This window comes from Chelonoidis abingdonii, chromosome 3, assembly GCF_003597395.2.
Source record: "Chelonoidis abingdonii isolate Lonesome George chromosome 3, CheloAbing_2.0, whole genome shotgun sequence".
Taxonomy (NCBI): domain Eukaryota; kingdom Metazoa; phylum Chordata; order Testudines; family Testudinidae; genus Chelonoidis; species Chelonoidis abingdonii.
This window is the reverse complement of record NC_133771.1, coordinates 7,989,752-8,008,841: the sequence shown is the minus strand read 5'-3', so window position 1 is coordinate 8,008,841 and position 19,090 is coordinate 7,989,752. Positions and strand designations below refer to the sequence as shown.

General features: G+C 42.1%; 1 protein-coding gene across 11 annotated transcripts in view; it reads right to left on the bottom strand.

Moving 5' to 3' along the window:
• The window catches only part of HMBOX1 (homeobox containing 1), a 164,928-nt gene that overhangs the window by 91,579 nt on the left and 54,259 nt on the right, over nt 1-19,090 (bottom strand). For 10 of the 11 annotated variants that reach the window (XM_032782718.2, XM_032782708.2, XM_032782712.2 and 7 more), the window contains exon 2: nt 14,458-14,541. The exons of the other annotated variant lie outside the window; for it this stretch is intronic. In XM_032782718.2, coding sequence (XP_032638609.1) covers nt 14,458-14,480 — 23 coding nt within the window. In that variant the 5' untranslated portion in view covers nt 14,481-14,541. The remainder of the gene's footprint in view (nt 1-14,457; nt 14,542-19,090) is intronic. 11 annotated transcript variants of the gene reach the window in all.

Genomic DNA, 19,090 nt, shown 5'->3' with positions numbered 1-19,090 from the left:
GGGGGGAAGAATCCAAATGACATTGTCATCCCTATCAGATCCAACTAAATCCCAAATATCATCTGGGATGACAGTTATGACCATTCTTAATACATCTAAGACTTCCAGACAAGTGGGCTTTTCCTTTTAAGACTGGACTTAACAACAGCAGGAACATCTCTACCCTGTCTCAACTACCTTCATCTATTTTCCCCACAAGAAGAGTTACTACCATCTTGATACCATCGAAGAGACTGTCAAGCAACAGGGAGGGGCTCCTTTTAAAAACTCCAGCTGGAGGAAAAGGGAACCAGAGGTGGTGTTAAAATGAAAGCCTTGTTTAACACTTTACATTTCATCTGCTTTAACTGTTTTATTTTCTTTTCTGTATGTTTAATAAAAGGTTACAAAGGACTTTTAATGGTGTGTTTGCTGTAGTGCTATGCAGGCTGAGGTCTCTATATACCAAGCCCTGGACCTCATTTAACACTGTTTAATGTTAGACAGTGACAGGGTTATGTTAATGCCTTTGGCTCATTTATTCCATCTGAATCAATACAACAGCCCCCACTTCTATGCCCCGATAGAAGAAACTGCAAGTCTAAACATAACATTTCCCTGCCCCTGAAGAACTGCAGGGTCTCAACGCGTGGATGAGACGATTTTGTAGGGAGGAGGGGTTTAGATTTATTAGGAACTGGGGGGCTTTTCGGGAAAGGGGGAGCCTGTACAGGAAGGATGGGCTCTACTTAAATCAAAATAGAACCGGACTACTGACACAAACTTAAAAAGGTTGCAGAGCAATTTTTAAATTAAGGGCTGGGGGAAAGATGACAGGTACGGAGGAGCACGTGGTTCGGACACAGACACCCCTTAGGGGAGGATCTATTTATGGAGATTCTCTATATCCTAGTAACAAGGAGAGGATGGAAAATGATAAAATATGGGTAGAACCTGAGGAGAAACAGTCAAATGAAAAAGAATCCCACTGAATTACATCACATAATAGTTGACAACTAAAAGGTGACTTTTTTTTTAAGTGCTTACATACAAATGCTAGAAGTCTAAATAAGAAGATGGGTGAACTGCAGTGCCTCATACTAAATGAGGATATTGATATACTAGGCATCACTGAAACTTGGTGGAATGAGGATAATCAATGGGACACGGTAATACCACGGTAAAAAATATATTGGAAGGCCAGAATAGGTTGTCCTAGTGGCGGAGTGGCACTATATGTGAAAGAAAGAGAGATAAATGAAGTAAAAATCTTAAATGAACCAAACTGTACCAGAGAATCTCTATGGTTAGTAATTCCAAGTTTGCATAATAAGAGCATAGCAATAGGGATATGCTACCAACCACCTGACCGGGATGCTGATAGTGACTGTGAAATCTTCAGGCAGATTAGAGAGGCTATAAAAATAAAAAACTCAGTAATAAAGGCGGATAGCAGCTATCCCCATATTGACTTGATACATGTCACCTCAGGACAGGATGCAGAGATAAAGTTTGACAGTTTAAATGACTGCTTCTTGGAGCAGCTAGTCCTGGAACTCACAAAAAGGGAGGCAATTCTTGATTTAGTCCTAAATTGAGCACAGGATCTGGTCCAAGAGGTAAATATAGCTGAATCGCTTGGTACTAGTGATCATAACATAATAAAATTTAACATCCCTGTTGTGGGGAAACACCAAAGCATCCCACCATGGTAGCAGTTAATTTTAGAAAGGGGAACTACACAAAAATGAGGAGGTTAGTTAAACAGAAATTAAAAGGTACAGTGCCAAAAAGTGAAATCCCTGCAAGCTTCATGAAAACTTTTTAAAGACACCATAATAGAAGTTCAACTTAAATATATACCCCAAATTTAAAATATACTAAAGGAGAAAAAGAGTGCCACCATGTCTGAACAACAAAGCAAATGAAGCAATTAGAGGCAAAAAGATATCCTTTAAAAAGTGGAAGTTAAATCCTATTGAGGAAAATAGAGAGGAGCACAAACTCTGGCAAGTGAAGTGTAAAAATATAATTAGGAAGGCACAAAAAGATTTTGAAGAACAGCTAGCCAAAGACTCAAAAAGTAAGATACATGAGAAGCAGGAAGCCGCTAACAACCAGTGCAGTCACTGGACGATTGAGATGCTAAAGTAGCACTCAAGGACGATAAGGCCATTGTGGAGAAACTAAATGAATTCTTTGCATTGGTCTTCACAGCTGAAGATGTGAGGGAGATTCCCCGATCTGAGCCGTTCTTTTTAGGTGACAAATGTGAGGAACTGTCCCAGTTAGATAAGTCATTAGGGGAGGTTTTGGAACAAACTGATAAATTAAACAGTAATAAGGTCACCAGGACCAGATGGGATTCACCTGAGAGTTCTGAAGGAATTCAAATGTGAAATTATAAAACTACTAACTGTGGTATGTAACTTATCATTTAACTCAGCTTCTGAACCAGATGACTGGAGGACGGCTAATACAATGCTGATTTTTAAAATGGGTCCAGAGGTGATCCCGGCAATTACAGGCCGGTAAGTCTAACTTCAATACGAGGCAAATTGGTTGAAACTATAGTAAAAACCAGAATTATCAGACACATAGATGAAAATAATTTGTTGGGAAAGAGTCAACATCGTTTTTGTAAAGGCAAATCCTGCTTCACCAATCTATTAGAATTCTTGAGGGGCGGGGGGGGTCAACAAGTTTGTGGACAAGGGTGATCCAGTGGATATAGTGTACTTAAATTTTCAGAAAGCCTTTGACAGATTCCCTCACCAAAGCCTCTTAAGCAAAGTAAGCTGTCATGGGATAAGAGAGGAGGCCCTCTCATGGATTGGTAACTGGTTAAAAGATAGGAAACAAAAAGAGTAGGAATAAATGGTCAGTTTTCAGAATGGAGAAGTAAATAGTGGTGTCCCCCAGGGATCTGTACTGTGACCAGCACTGTTTAACATATTCATAAATGATCTGGAAAAGGGGGTAAAATGCGAGGTGGCAAAATTTGCAGATGATACAAAACTACGCAAGATAGTTAAGTCCAAAGCAGTCTATGAAGAGTTACAAACGGACCTCACAAAACTGGGTGACTGGGCAAGAAAGCAGCAGATGAAATTCACTGCTGATAAATACAAAGTAATGCACATTGGAAAACATAATCCCAACGCTACATATAAAATGATGGCATCTAAATCAGGTGTTACCACTCAAGAAAGAGATCTTGGAGTCATTGTGGATAGTTCTCTGAAAACATCCACTCAATGTACAGCGACAGTAAGAAAAGCTAGCAGAATGTTCGGAATCATTAGGAAATGGATAAATAATAAGACAGAAAATATCATATTGCCTCTATATAAACCCATGGTACTCCCACATCTTGAATATTACATGCAGATGTGGTTGCCCCATCTCAAAAAAGATATATTGGAATTGGAAAAGGTTCAAAAAAGAGAAAAAAAAATGATTAGGCATATGGAACAACTTCCATATGAGGAGAGATTAATAAGATAGACTTTTCAGCTTGAAAAAGAGATGACTAAGGAGGGATAATAGAGGTCTATAAAGTCATGACTGGTGTGGAGAAGGTAAATAAGGAAGTGTTATTTACTCCTTCTCATAACACAAGAACTAGGGATCACCAAATGAAATTAATAGGCAGCAGGTTTAAAACACACAAAAGGCAGTATTTCTTCACACAACACACAGTGGAACTTTTTACCAGAGGATGTTGTGAAGGCCAAGACTATAACAGGGTTCAAAAAAGAACTAGATAAGTTCATGGAGGATAGGCCCATCAATGGCTATTAGTCAGGATGGACAGGGATGCAAAACCATGCTCTGAAGAGTCCCTAGCCTGTATTTGTCAGAAGCTGGGAATGAGTGACAGGGGATGGATCACTTGATGATGACCTGCTCTGTTCGTTCCCTCTGAAGCACCTGGCATTGGCCACTGTCAGAAGACAGGATACTGGGCTAGATGGACCATTGGTCTGACCCAGTATGGCCATTCTTATGTTCTTCACAAATGTGCCCCACCAAGGAGCACAACTTTGCCCGCCTGGACAGAAGAATATCTTTATCCACCACTGAAGTTCTAGATGGCAGAATACAGCAGATATTTAACAGCTCAGCGCAACCCTAAAAAACAAGTGTAGGGCAGCAACGGAATAAGAACTTCATGTCCTATTGAAATTGCATGATATTGTGACATTGAGCCAGAAAGGGTTACACAACTAGGAAAGTTAAATGACCTAAATTCAACCTTTAGAGACATATTAGAAAAGTATGTGAATGGTAATTAGGGTCATTTCATGTTAGATAGACTAGAGCTTTGATATGCAAACCTGAATTGTTAGAGAACTGGGGTAATACTAATTGTGTTTATTTATATCTTACTAGATGTTAACCATGTGAACAGATGGTTCCTGTCTGTTGCTCTCTATTATTCATAGATCAAAAGTGAATATTAACATTTCGATGAAGCTTGGGTGTAATAATATCATTGTCTATATTCCTCTCTGAAGTTTGTAGTAAAGTGTCTATGAACTGCTTAATGGATAATTACTGTATGCTGATGAATGCAACTAGTTACCTGTCTATGTACAGAAAATAGGTAATTCTACTTCAAAGCTACAATGCTCCACCCAAGGACTACATCCTGTCAAGAGGGCTGCCAGTGAACTATAAAAATAAATCCTGTATCACAGATCTGCTTAAGCTTCATCAGGAGAAGTTTGAGTTGCAAGACTGACGTCCCCAGCTCCAGTCTGGGTCACCCTGATATTGGACTATAACCTATGGAACTAATTTTGAAAGAACTTTTTGCAGCTCTGAAGCTCACCATCTCTACTATGAAACTGACCTAAGAACTTTATTCGTATCTGTATGTATAATGATCTTTTAACCAATACTCTCCCCCTTTTCTTCTAAAATAAATCTTAGTTTAATTAGTAAGTATTGGCTGCACGTATGTATTTGGGTAAGATCTGAAATATTAATTGACCTGGTGGGTAATGTGTCCGATCCTTTGGGATTGGTAGAACTTTTTATATGAAGAACAAGATTTTCAGTAATCCTCCTCATCATTTTTGGCTTGACTGTCTGGGTGGAAACCCAAGGCTGGATTGTTTCAAGGGAACTGTGTTTCTGACTTCTGGGTAGCCAGTAAGGTATTGTAGAAGCTGTTTTGTTGTTAGCTTGGTGAATTGAAGTATTAGAATAACCACCAGTTTTGGGGATTGTCTGCCCTGTTCTTTACAGTTTGCCCGATTGAGCAATCTCAGTGTGGACTCCCTTGGACCCTGGCCACAGATACATCTAATGGAATTTAATTATTCAAATGGAAATCAAGCCAGAATATCAGGGCTAATATCCCTATTTTTGAGAGACGCTTTGGGCTCCTTAGTGGCCACAAGTGGTCATGTTTCTCTATCCTGCCTGCTGACATGAATGAGATGTACACTGGCCATCACTAAAGAGATTTCTTTCTGCAGGTCCTCTGGGTCTGGCAATCTCCATTAAAATGCATTGCTCTACCCCACAAGCTCTGAAAGACTCATGAGATTTCAGAAATGGCTGCGCTTTTTGATGCAAAGGACTACACACATTTGATATGATGTGTAGACATCTAGATATGGGCTGAAGCCAAAATGTTGAGAACTAGATCCTAAACTTGGATGATTTTTGAATCACAATTCTAATAAACTCATGTCAATTGTGACCTGCAAGATGCAAACATGTTCAGATACACATCAGCAATGTACAGTATAAACTGCTGTCGCAGGTAATAACATTATTCTTCATTCCATTAAGCATGTCATCTACACTCCTAATTTTGTTTTATAAAAAGATCATTTGCAACAGATTACTGTTTTTTGGGTGCCACTAAATATGACCTTGTCCTTTGACTTTAACATATGATTTGTCTTCCCTCTTTAAAATTACATTTACCAGTGAGTTATGACCCTTTCAACCATAAAAACGGTAACAGTATTCTCTGGATAATGTCTATCCGGCACAAAGCTGATAAACGGTAACTATAGAGAGGTTTAAATCAACACAGAGTTGCTTGCAGTTTGTTGCTGATATAAACTTCTTAATCACAGAGTTTTTATTCTGTGTTTGTGAATTTTGTGCTGACAAGAAATGCTGACCTTGCAGCCTTGGTGACTCTTTCTCTATCCACAAAACAGGTACAGTGCACACAGCAGCTGTACAAGGTTCCCTCACACTGTCCCCATAACATACAGTTAAGTCTCCCTTGAATCTTAGACCTCTTTGATGAGACCACCAGCAAGAGTATCACTTGCTACCAATTATGGTGGTGCTTTTTATGCAGTTTATTTGTCCAGTTTGACTGAGACCGAATAACTCATTTCACACAAGGTAACTGGCTAAGCTAATAATTTAATGTCATAACCAAATCAGGCTGGATTTCAACCAATGTCTTTGATGCAAAAGTCTGTTCTGCCTTCAGCCATCCAGGCTGTCAATGTTTTAGCCTCTCCATGTATATACATTGTACATTATGCCCAATTTATACTATATAAAATGTTTTTCTCCTAAGACATCTTTATATAAGTCCCCAGTCATCAAGAAGGGGCTTCAGCCCTCTAGTCTCTTCAGTTTCTCCTCTCCCCTTTCTGCCTTTCATCTTTCCTGGTTTACCAGTGCAGCTCATCCCTGCAGAGACCTCAAGCAAGAGAGCTGCCTTTAAAGCTATGATCATTCCACACAACACGTGGAACACAGGGTGAACAGTGTAACTAGCTTCCCTTAGTTTGGTAGTGCCCACTACTACCAGCTCCAAGAGACAGAGACTTCAAGGTTGTTTCCCATCCACCTGTAGGTAAGACAGGCTTTAGGAATAAGTTAAGTTATGACACACAGGGCACAACATTGTAAGGGGCACTAGAACTAGAATCATTAATATGCCAGTTCTAGACTGTTCTTCAAAAACTATCACGTTTTCTGCTCACGCTGTTGCCTCTTCACAAGGGTATGTCATTTTTGTCTTAGCTATGCACAGCAGGCAGCTGTCTCTCTGATAAATCCCAGAAATGTCCCAGAATCCTTTGTGATATATTAAGGCCATGTCTGCACTGAGAGGTAGATCAGCTCTGCTGCAATCTCACAGCAGTGTCGATGTAGTGGGTCTGGTGAAGACCCGCTAAGTCGATGGCAGAGCGCTCTCCCAAGGACTCCAGTTCTCCAGCTCCCCAAGAAGAGTAAGTCGGTGGGAGAGCGCTCACAGCACAGTGTAGACACCGCGTTTAGCTGACCTAAGCTATGTTGTCTTCAGTTACATTATTCGTATAACTGAAGTAGCGTAACTTAGGTCGACTTACCGTGGTAGTCAGGACAAGGCCTCAGTAACGCCACCTTTGAAGCTACAGTCAGTGCTACGAATGCTGGGTTGCAATTAAGAACTAAGGACATGAGTCTCTTCTCTGTAACACTTATAGATTCGTAGATTGTAGGGCTGGAAGGGACCTCGAGAGGTCATCGAGTCCAGTCCCCTGCCCTCATGGCAGGACCAAATACTCTCTAGACTATCCCTGATAGACATTTAGAGCAATGTAAAGCAATAGTATCTCCAGATACTTCAATGGAGTTTTACCAGTATACAAGAGAAAAATTAGGCCTTAAAAGTGCTCATCGTGTCAATAAATACAGAGCCATCCCTACATGTAAGATAGCATAATTAGCTTTTACAGTTGCATGCCTTAGTTCTGATTTTCAAAGAGGACTCCACCCCCATTCATCCTGATCCACAAACATAAATGCAACACTTCTAATGACTGCTCTAGTCCTAAGGAAACAAAACCTAAGACTTCCAAAGAGTGAAATCAGACTAACTGATCTACCAAGTTTAAGCATTGCTGATTCTGTTTATGAATGCAAAACACTGTCTTATGAATGCAGAACACTGCCATATGCTTTCCATCAAAATGGTGACAGTTAATAAAAGCAGTCTGAAACTTCTGAAAATAAATCCAGTGTAATCAAATACTCACCGCTACACAAATCAGAGAACACAGGCTGAGAGCGGAATATCAACTATCAGCACATCACTCCTTTAGGGGGTCCTCTGGTTTCTGAACTAGCTTTAAAACAAAAAACCAAAATAAAACAGCTCCTTATTCTGGTTCTCTCTGTAAACTATTGTTCCACTTAGTCTTTGGAATTCTCTTCAGCTGATCAGTTGTAGTCCAGTGGATAGCAGCTGGTTGGTATTAGGCAGACCTCAGCTCTAGTCCTGGTTTTACCACTGACACTCCAGTGTCACCTTGGGCAAGTGACTTAAGCCCTGCAGCAGTTTCCTCTCTGTAAAATGAGGATAATAATGTTTGCCCACCTTTGTAAAGCACTTTGAGATCTACCATACAGATAAACACTACATAAAAGCTGATTATTTTCATAATCGAAGTCTTACAAAATGTTTACTTGTGACTGAGCACAGGATCCTGTAGTTCCTGAGTTCTACTACCAGCTGTGACATCTACCCCCTCTGCGGTCTGAGACAGAGACATAGGGTATGTTTACTCTACAGGTGCTATGGTGGCACAGCTGCAGCTATGCTGCTATAGCATAGACACTTGCTACAGCGATAAAAGGGTTTTTTTACGTCATTGTAAAATCCTCAAGAATTTTTCCACCTAGTTGTGTTTATACCAGAGCTTAGGTGTGTTTAACTACAACTCTAGGGGTTTTCACACCCAAGAGACATAGCTAGGTTGACCTATGTTTTAGGTGTAGCCCAGGCTTTAATCTCTCTGCTCCTCAAGTTCTCCATCTGTAAAATCAGGGCTACTATCACAGCAGTGTGGTAGGAATTAAAGAGGTTGGCTCTAGGGCAGACTCCACTATTTCTTTGCTGGGCCTGATAGGAGGACTACTGAACACAGGGGAGGACTATGGATGAACTCCCCGAGGAACTAAGGACTGTCACAAACCTTACCACCTTCCACTCTAAGTGCAAGATGCATTTATTTGACCTTGCCTTCTCTAACACAAATACAGAGCAACGTGTACATTAAAAAAAAATAAATCCTACCAAAACAGGACGTTCTACTGCATACACTTCTCCCCCTGGGGAGAGGCCAAGACAACAAACAACAGGAGACAGATGTGAGCCATGTCCCTTAATTCAGTGCTAAAAAGCACTCAGGGTATCTCTATACAGCAGCTGGAAGTGTGCTTCCAAGTGCAGGCAGACAGACATGCATTAGCTCTGCTGGAGCTAGTGCTCTAAAAATAGCAGTGTGGCTGCAGCAGCATGGGAGGCAGCTTGGGCTAGTTTTTTTTTGTTTTTGTTTGTTTTTTAGAATATCAGGGTTGGAAGGGACCTCAGGTCATGATCTAGTCCAACCCCCTGCTCAAAGCAGGACCAATCCCCTGACAGATTTTTGCCCCCGATCCCTAAATGGCCTCCTCAAGGATTGAACTCACAACCCTGGGTTTAGCAGGCCAATGCTCAAACCACTGAGCTATCCCTATAAGCCTGTCTGACCTCCTGGTTAAGTACTCAGGTGGCCAGCCCGAGTAGCTGTGGCCACACTGTCATTTTTAGCGTGCTAGCTCGATCAGAGTTTGTACCTGTCTGTCTACCTGTGCTGAAAGGCACCCTCTCAGCTGTCATGTAGACATACCCTCTGATACTACAGTGATCAGCATGGTGTAAGAACTTACACAGAATAGAATGATAACTACAGAGTCCTGACGAAGAGATGGTGGTTCAGCCTCTGAGAAAAGGGTAAAAAAGGAGTTCTTCCACTGAGGAACCAAAGCCTAAAGGTCTGCCACAAAGGGGAGGACAGTTTGTGCCTGGAGAGAACTGGAAAGATCTCGAGGCCTGTGAAAACGGATGACAGGACTCATGTTTTTACAGGGGGGCTCTCTCACTTCAATGCACCTACGCAATAGGAAATGAGTCACAGTGGCAGGGAAACTGAGGCACAGACCCATCTAGATGCCTGACTGGTATGTTGCACTTTTATAATTGTCAGAGCTTAACGTCTAGCTGTGTTGCTGTTCCCTTTCAGTCTGAGTTTCCCCCTTTGCCTTTACCTGTCCCAGGATGGAATCTCGCAATTCTTCTGCTCTATCTTAGGTCCTTATATGGCCCCCATTACTGCAGTGCTTAAGCATCTCAGAACCTTTTGTTTATCTATCTTCACAGCACCCTCTGAGGTAGGAAAGTGCTATTCTCGCCATTTTACAGATGGGGAACTGGGACAAAGGATAGACTTGGTCATACAGGAAGTCTGTGGTGAAGCAGAGATTTTAAGACCAGGACCAGAATACACACTGTCTCGTATAAATCAACTCCTTATCACCCTGCAGGTCCGACTGGGTTTCAGCCACTTGCAATTCCTCCCTTGGAAACCTGTGACCAGTGACAACCGGTGTTCTTAAAACCAAGTATTTTTACTCAGTAGTTGGAAAAAAGCATCCAAGAAATAAAGGAATTTAAAATAATCTACATACATATTGAGACTCATGTAATCTTACCCTTCACTGCAAGGTAAGGTCTTGTCTACACTAGAAGGAGTTTGCCAGTCGAGCTATATCAGTAGAGATATAACAGGAAACCCTGCTACTGTAGGCACAGTTTATACCAGAAGCAGGACCGCCCAGAGGATTCAGTGGGCCTAGGGCAGGGCCGGGCTTTTGGCAGCAATTCTCCCTCTCAGAGAGAAGGACCCGCCACCAAATTGTTGCCTAAGAATGAAGCAGTGGCGGTAGAGCAGTTTAAGTGCCACCGATCGCGGCTTTTTTTTTCTCCTACCGTCTCTTGCAGCGTTTATACTCACCGGGCAGTGCTCCGAGGCTTCGGCAGCACTTCAGCGGTGGGTCCTTCACTTGTTCCAAGTCTTCCACTGCACTGAAGGACCCACTGCCAAAGACCCGAAACGACTGAAGGGCCGCTGCCGAAGTGCCGCTGAAAACCCAGAGCAGCTCGCAGGGCCCCTGTGGGGCCCAGGGCAAATTGTCCCATTTTTCCCCCCTCTGGGCGGCCCTGACCAGAAGTGTGTGCTTTTGCCAGCATAGCTTATATCAGTTCCCCGAACAAAAGCTATACTGGCAAAACCACTTTTTTGCTGATATTTTTCCAAACATAGATTATTAGGGTTGGAAGGGACCTCAAGAGGTCATCTAGTCCAGCCCCATGCTCAAAGCAGGACCAATCCCCAAATGGCCCCCTCAAGGATTGAACTCACAACCCTGGGTTTAGCAGGCCAATTCTCGGAGCTAGACCTCCTGCCAGTATAAAAATATCATTTAAAAAAAAAAAAATCACAACCCTAAACAACATTACTATACCAACAGAAGTTTGTAGTGTAAACCAGGCCTGAGTTAGACAGGCTTTCCTCTTAAATTACAGGAACAGATCAGAAGCAGTTTACAGTCTTCTAGCAAGCCCAGATCTTTCTGTGACCCACTCTGGTCACCACTCACAGCATGCCCTGCTCTTCTGTGAGAGGACGAGGGTCTCTCCGGGCTTGTCAGCACATGGAGACACAGTTATTCCTGAATAACTCCATTTGTAGACAAGCCCTAAACCTGGTTCTCTTTGACCCAGACCATTCAACCTGTTTTCTTCCAGTCAGCAGGAGCATCTGTCAGGGCTTATCCAAGAGAATGTACCCTTGATGCCTGCTCCATTGTTTGAGTAGTTAGATCCATTAGTCTCAATGGCTTGTAATCACTGGCCTGGAGACCATGCCTCCCATGAAAGTGAGAGTGGTCAGACTGTCCGATCCCACAGACCACAAGCATATAATCACTACATTTTGGGATACAGACCAAAACATGCAATTAATATAGATACTTATGGTGATCTTCCATCACAAGCCCTGTGAGGTAAGTAGATAGTTCACCCCATTGTAGAGATGGGGAAACTGATACAGGGAATTTATTTACTTTAGGTCACAGAGGGAATCAGTTTCAGAGCTGTGATCTGATTCTTGAGGCTCTTAAGTCTTGTACATCTCTAGAATTCTGCTGTAGATTTGTATTAGATTTTAAGAGCCCTTTAGGTCGACGGAACGGGGTTGGTTGTGTGGATGCAGTCACTTTAAAATCGACCTAATGTGGCTAAATTCGACCTAACCCCGTAGTGTAGACCAGGCCTTTGGTTCTTTTGAAGAACTCTTTCCTGCTGTGATCAAGAATTGCGAAATGAACCTCATTTCCGGGAGCCTTTGCAGTAGACTTGATACTGTTACCTCCTTTTTTTTTTTTTTTTTTCAATTGGCTTCCCATATGGCCACACATGAAGATCATGATTTTACAACTGGTCCCATATGGATGGTAGGTTTGCACCACTATTGTTTTATGGCCCTTCATTTTCTCCGTCTCCATCACTTATCTGTTAAACCTATTCAGCCCTTTAAATAATTTATAGTTTAGTCTGGAAAAAATTTTTAACGTGACACACCATTTATGTGAGTGTTTTCCCTCCATTCTAATATTCTTCCTCTAATCCTCAGCTGAAAACCTGCCACCTCTGGGGTGGGAGACAGCAGCTGTTTCATAGTACACAGCGACATTCCACAACAATTCTGGAAAGCCACCGAAGAACACAGTATCCAACTAAAATTGCACAGAGAATTTAGAGAGGCAGAATGTAATTGAAACTAGGCCAGGACAGCAGGGCCAATAGTCTAAATCTACAAACCAGGCATTAAAATTGTGTTAAGAGTCTGATTCAGAGTTAAGGCTGACAGGCTGGGCTGTCCTTGTGCCTATATACAGCACAGGTGATTGCTCAGGGTATGTCTACACTGCAATTAAAAACCTAGTTCATGCCAGCTGACGGGCTCACACAGGGTCAGGCTAAGAGGCTGTTTAATTGCAGCGCAGATGTTCAGACTCGGGACCCTCCTACCCTGCAGGGTCCTGGAGCCTGGGCTGCAGTGTAAGCCTGAACATCTATACTGTAATTAAACAGCCCCAGCAAGCCCGAGCCAGCTGGCACAGGCCAGTCACAGGTTTTCAACTGCATGTAGACATACCCTAAGTTCACCAGTCATTCTGCAGCCTGTAACATACAGGCGTAACAGAGTGAGTAGAGGGCAGCACTGACATTATCTCCAAGTTTCTTTCCTGGTGTGAATTAAACCTTTAAAATTTTTAAATTGTGTCTCTAATCAATACTGAAAAAAATCTGAAATATTTCCAGCTATGGTAAAAGAAGATGGGCGTGGCTGAAAAGACCGGTAATATAATAAGGCGGCTTTCACTTCTAAATTACTGGTTCAAATCCAGGAGCAACTAAAAGTCTCAGCGTTCTCTCCAGGAGCCTTTTTGAAACATGCTGGTGGTTTAGTCGACAGGTGGCCACAGCACAAAAACCATCTCAACTGTTACCCTTGCCATGAGCCTCAGTGTAAATATTTGTGGCATTGGTATTACACAGACAGATCTGAGTCCTAGAGGTGGTTCTTCCAGCACAGAATTGAGCACGTTCACAGAAAATGCTTGCAGTCCTGCTTCTTGCTACCTGTTCTGTGAACAGAAGAGTTCACTTTCCAGTGTCAGGCAATCTGGCACATTTCCTAAACTCTAAATCCAGTGGCTCATTTACTGCGTGCCGCTGGGAGTGGGAGGTTGTTATGGTGAAAATCATACATAAGCATATAAGCTAGAAGGCCTAACTGAAAGCCCAGATTTAAAGACACCTGAATTCTGAGGCATTTTGAATTCAAACCCAAAGCTTTTTGGCTTGAGTTAAACAAAAGCAAAACAAAGATATAGAGCAGCATAAGGATAAGTGCATTTATATTGCTTTTACAAATATCTTTAAAAACCCTAAGACAACAAGACAAAAATAGAGAAGAGATTCCAACTTAAACTGGTGCAACCAATTATTTCCACTCTAATGGACATTGCCTTAAGCTTTTTGTTTTTATATATCACCACTCATATGGCCTCTGTATCCCCTTCTACTAACTCACAGGAAGGATGTTAAACCTTCTTGAGAGCACTGATATTTAACCATTACGTCCGGGAGATATGAGATTTCCAGCATTTAATGGTAATGCTGTATGGTTCACCTCCAAGTTTCTAAGACCATGTCTACACTACACTACACTACACTATATGGGCATAGCTATCCTGCCAAAGCCCCTTAGTGTAGATGCAGCTTAAGCTGACAGAGGGAGTTTTGCTGGCAGCGTAGGAACACCTTCTCCCTGAATATTAACTGTGCCGACAGAAGCACTCTTCTGTTGGCATAGCTGCATTAATACTGGGGTTTTTATTGGCCTAGTTATGTTGGCCAAGGATGTGGTTTTTTCACACACCCCAACTAACATAGCTATGTCAGTATACATTTTAAGTGTAGCCCAAATCTAAAAGTTACAAGCATTTGTCTCATGATCACAGCTATGACCATTCCTCTATTCGCTTTACATTGAATTATAGAAACATAAACTTTTGAACTTTCCTGGAGTGACTTCCTGTGGCTGTACTTACACTACTGGAAAGGTTCTGAGCATACTTTACATGAGGAGGGCAAGTCAGAAAGCCTCTCAGGGGTCGTCAGTGTTATTTACCATTCTGTAACAGACAAGTTAAGAGAAAAAATACCATTAAAATTTGCTCAGAACGTAAAGGCATTTTCATTTTTATTATTTATCTAATAACAGAACTTGGATACCACCATGATGTGCAGCTTTATAAAAGCCTAGCCAGACAGAAAGACACACATTAAAATAATCTGAACCCACCATTTTGACAGCAGAAAACAGGGACCACACTCTTAAATATGATAAATTAGGGAAAATCCCCCTCTGCAATCCTTGAATCTCCTATACAATCTTTCAATATTTTGTTGTATTCCAAATACAATTAGGGCCCCAGACTTATCCCACTGACATTAATCGGAGCTTCACCATTGATTTCAATTGTCCCTTAGTACATAATTCTTCACATTTAAACACCATACACATTACAATGATTCATGTTACAATTTGATGTTTATAGGCACCAAAAGGATGACTGGCCAAGTATTCTCTGCATCAATATACAGGTCTGTCTCATCTTACGCTGGGGTTACGTTCCGCGGTCAGCACGTAAAGCGAAAACTGCGTATAGTCAAAATTACATTGAGTGTAATGGTGCGTGGAATCGCTCGCACTACAGGAACAGTATTTAAATTGTTATTTTTCTCTTTTTGTTTTGTTTTTGCTGACCGTGTAAAGCTGAAATCGTGCATGTTAAATGTGTGTAAGATGCAATAGACCTGTAGGTATATTTTAAAATTGGAAATATTAAGTCTCATTACTATCATGGTAATGTGTGACAAATACATCTCCATATATATAATCAAACATACACATCAATGTCCATAGAACTCTACCGAGAATGGTGGCATCTGGTTCTATAACCATGGGTCTCCAGTCTAAGAAATCCAGACTACTATAGAGTCTCTATGGCCATGGGTAAAAATAATCTGTGCCTCCATTTAGTACTCTGTAAAACGATGCTAATCACAATTACTTATCTCCCTTCCAGGGATGTATAAGGATTAGTTAATGTCTGCAAAAAGCTCTGAAGGTAAGTGCTAAATATTATGAAAATAGGTGACCTAATAACGCTTTCTTTAGCTACCATTTCTAGTGACTTGCTCCCCACGGTGGCATGAGTTGGAAGCACTGCAAAGACAGAACTACCATCCATTTGAGACGAGGCAGGCAGGACTTACTCAAGCAGACTACAAAGAGAGTTTCTTGTATTAGAGAATACTTCATTCAGCCTGGGGCAGACCACTCTAGCGTTGCATTCCTATAACATGCATGATTGGAACTAGAATGATCAATGGAAAAGCCCTAGAATACAGAGGGACCCAGACGGCACCACACAAACTTACAGAACAGCATGAAAAAAAAAGCTCAACTGTTGCCACACAACAGCAAACCTTCCAGCTGGATAAGAAGCAATATTTTATCCCCTCGGTCTTATTAGCATGGATTTGGGGGAGAGAAAGGGTACAGTTCATCTTCCCTGTGCTGAGTTTCGATCTTTCACTAAGACCAAGTGGTCAGATCCTGCACAATTTTGGGAACTGCAAGGGATGAGCATTGGTGGACACTGGTCCTGCTACCCTCTTTTCTATTTGTTCCAAAAAATTTGTGCCTGGGATAGCAGCCATGATACTGTGTTGAACGTACTGAAGCATGGGGAAAGACAGATTCATGTGTGCAGAGTCAGCCTTCCTCTTCCCCACCCAAATCTCCCTTTCCAAATATTGTTATACAGTAAGCTCCTCTTGTTAAATCTCTCAACTGCATTTAAAACATTTTCCCTCAGCTAAAGTCATAAAAGCAATGAGATCACATTGTTGACCAACTGCCAAATTTCAGCTTTGAAAACCAAAGGAGTTTCTGTGTTAAACAGAAACAAAACAGAAACAAAACATAGTCATATCTTAAAATATATACAAAACTTTCTGAAGGAAAGAAGGTCTAATTATAGTGAGTTCAGGACTCTAGCTCTGATGCTTGATCCTAGGCCAAAAGCAAGGAAGAAGCGGTGCAGATAGCCGCTAGAGTTAAAGACGATTACTTTCCATTGCCACAAAACAGAATTTTAAAAACTGAAGTGGGAGCTAGGTGAGTTATGAGGAACCAAAGAAGAGAAGGCTGCAGTGACTTAGGTGAAAGATGACCAAAGCACTGACAAGGATTTTAGTGGCGGTAATGGAAAAGAAAGGATGCTATAGATTTCTGACATGTTATATATAAAGAACTGGAAACAACTGGATGCAAGTAGAGAATGGAGAAGGAGAAAACATCCAAAAAGTGCAACAAGCGTGTGGGCCTGGGTGATGTTTAGGATAGTAGAACTTCAATGGAAATGAAGAGATGAAGAAAAAAGGTTTTGGGAGGAAATATGAGAAATTCAGTTTTTCCATGTTAAAGGCTGGGGTGGATGTGGGATGTTCACATAGCAAACAGTCACAAATATCAGATGGAACAGCAGGGCAGATTTGGGGTCCTTAGGGTAGCCACAGTAGCTGAAATTGTAAAAGTAGATGAAGTTAAACAGGAAAAAGAGGAGGGGAAGCTAGTGACTCCTCCCACTAACATAGGGGCAGTGCCAACAGCCTCTGGAGACGGGTACAACTGATCTTCCTTGGCCAAAAGGAAAGTTGGTCTAATCTTGATCAGGAGAAATAGCAAAGGGCCTTCTCTAGAGACTCTCTGATTTGACTAACCCTAAGAAGAGAAACAATGCAAATATGTGTCTGACGACGTGGGTATTCACCCATGAAAGCTCATGCTCCAATACTTCTGTTAGTCTGTAAGGTGCCACAGGACTCTGTCGCTTTTTAATGAAAACATAAAATCATAGAAATGTAGCGCTGGAAAGGACCTCAAGAGGTTATCTAGTCCAGCCTCCTGCACTGAGGCAGGAACAAGTACAGTAAAAGCTGTTTTATCCAGCATGTTGGGAGAATGGGGGTGTCAATATGTGAAAAATACTGGTTAACTAATAGGGAGGGAGTTTGGGTGCTGGAGAAGGCTCAGGGCAGGGGGTTGGGGCTGGAGGGGGATGAGATGCCAGATCCGGGGGGTGCTCACCTAGGGTGGTTCCCCACAAGCAGCAACCTGTCCCAGCTGCTCCTAGGCAGAGGCATGACAGGCAGTTCTGCGTGTTGCTCCCGTCCTACCACTGGCTCCAGAGCTCCCATTGGATGGGAAACACTTAGGAGCAGCCGTGACAGGTCACTGCTTGTGGGGAGCTGCCTGAGGTGACTGCCCCCCGGATCCGGCACCCTGCACCCCCTCCCCCGCCCCAACCTGCAGCCCTCAGCCCCTCCTCCACTGCAGCCAAACTTCCTCCCAGAGCTTGTGCTCTGCATCCCCTCCTGCACCCCAACTCCTGCTGGCCCCGTGCCAACCAGACTATAAACCAGACTTCCAATGAAGATTAGAAATGCTGGTTTATGGAGCTTTCTGGTTGGTGAAGTGCCCAATAAAACAGCTTTTACTTTATACGTAGACCACTACTGACTGGCGTTTGTCTAACCTGTTCTTAAAACCCTCCAATAAGGGGGATTCCACAACCTCCCTTGGAAGCCTATTCCAGAGCCCAACTACCCTTATGATTAGAAAGCTTTCCTAATATATAACCTAAACATCCCTTGCTGCAGATTACGACCATTACTTCTTGTCCTACTTTCAGTGAGCATAGAGAACGATTGATCACCACCTTCTTTATAAAAGCCTTTAACATATTTGAAGACTATCAGGTCCACCTTCACTCCTCTCTTCTCAAGACTCAACATACATGTTTTTTAACCTTCCTCGTAGGTCAGGTTTTTAAACCTTTTGTCATTTTTGTTGCTCTCCTTTGGACTCCCTCCAAGTTGTCCACATCTTTTCTAAAGTGTGACACCCAAAACTGGATACAGTACTCCAGCTGAGGCCCCACCAGTGCCAAAATGGAGCAGGACAATTATCTCCTGAGTCTCACATACGACTCCTGTTAATAAGCCCATCTTTTTTGCAACTCCATCACATTGTTGGCTCATATTCCATTTGAGACTCACTATAATCCCCAGATCCTTTGCAGTTCTACTACCGCCTCATCAGTTATTCCGTGTCTTGTACTTGATTTTTCCTTCCTATGTATAGGACTTTGCACTTGTCTTAATTGAATTTCAACTTATTGCATTTTTAATTCTAGTCCTGTCCTCCAAAGTGCTTGCAACCTTTCCTAGCTTGGTGTCACCCACCAATTTTACAAGCACTCTCTCCTCACTGTTACTTAAGTCCTTAATGTAAATATGGAATAGTACCAGACCCAAGACAGACCCCTGAACCACTCTACTGCATACATCCTCCCAGTTTAATAGTGAACCATTGATAACTGTTGTTGAGTACAGTTTTTCAACCAGTTATGCACCCACTTTATGGTAATTTCATCTAGACCATATTTCCCTAGATTTTAGCCAGCTCATTCTGCCTACATAACATGACTACAGCCATCAACAAACTTCTACAATGGTGTATCAATGCCTCCTTCCTTTTATTATACACCAACATGCTGAGTCAGCCTTAATCACAGCAGCAAAAGCAGGTGCCATTGTAATCCACAGATG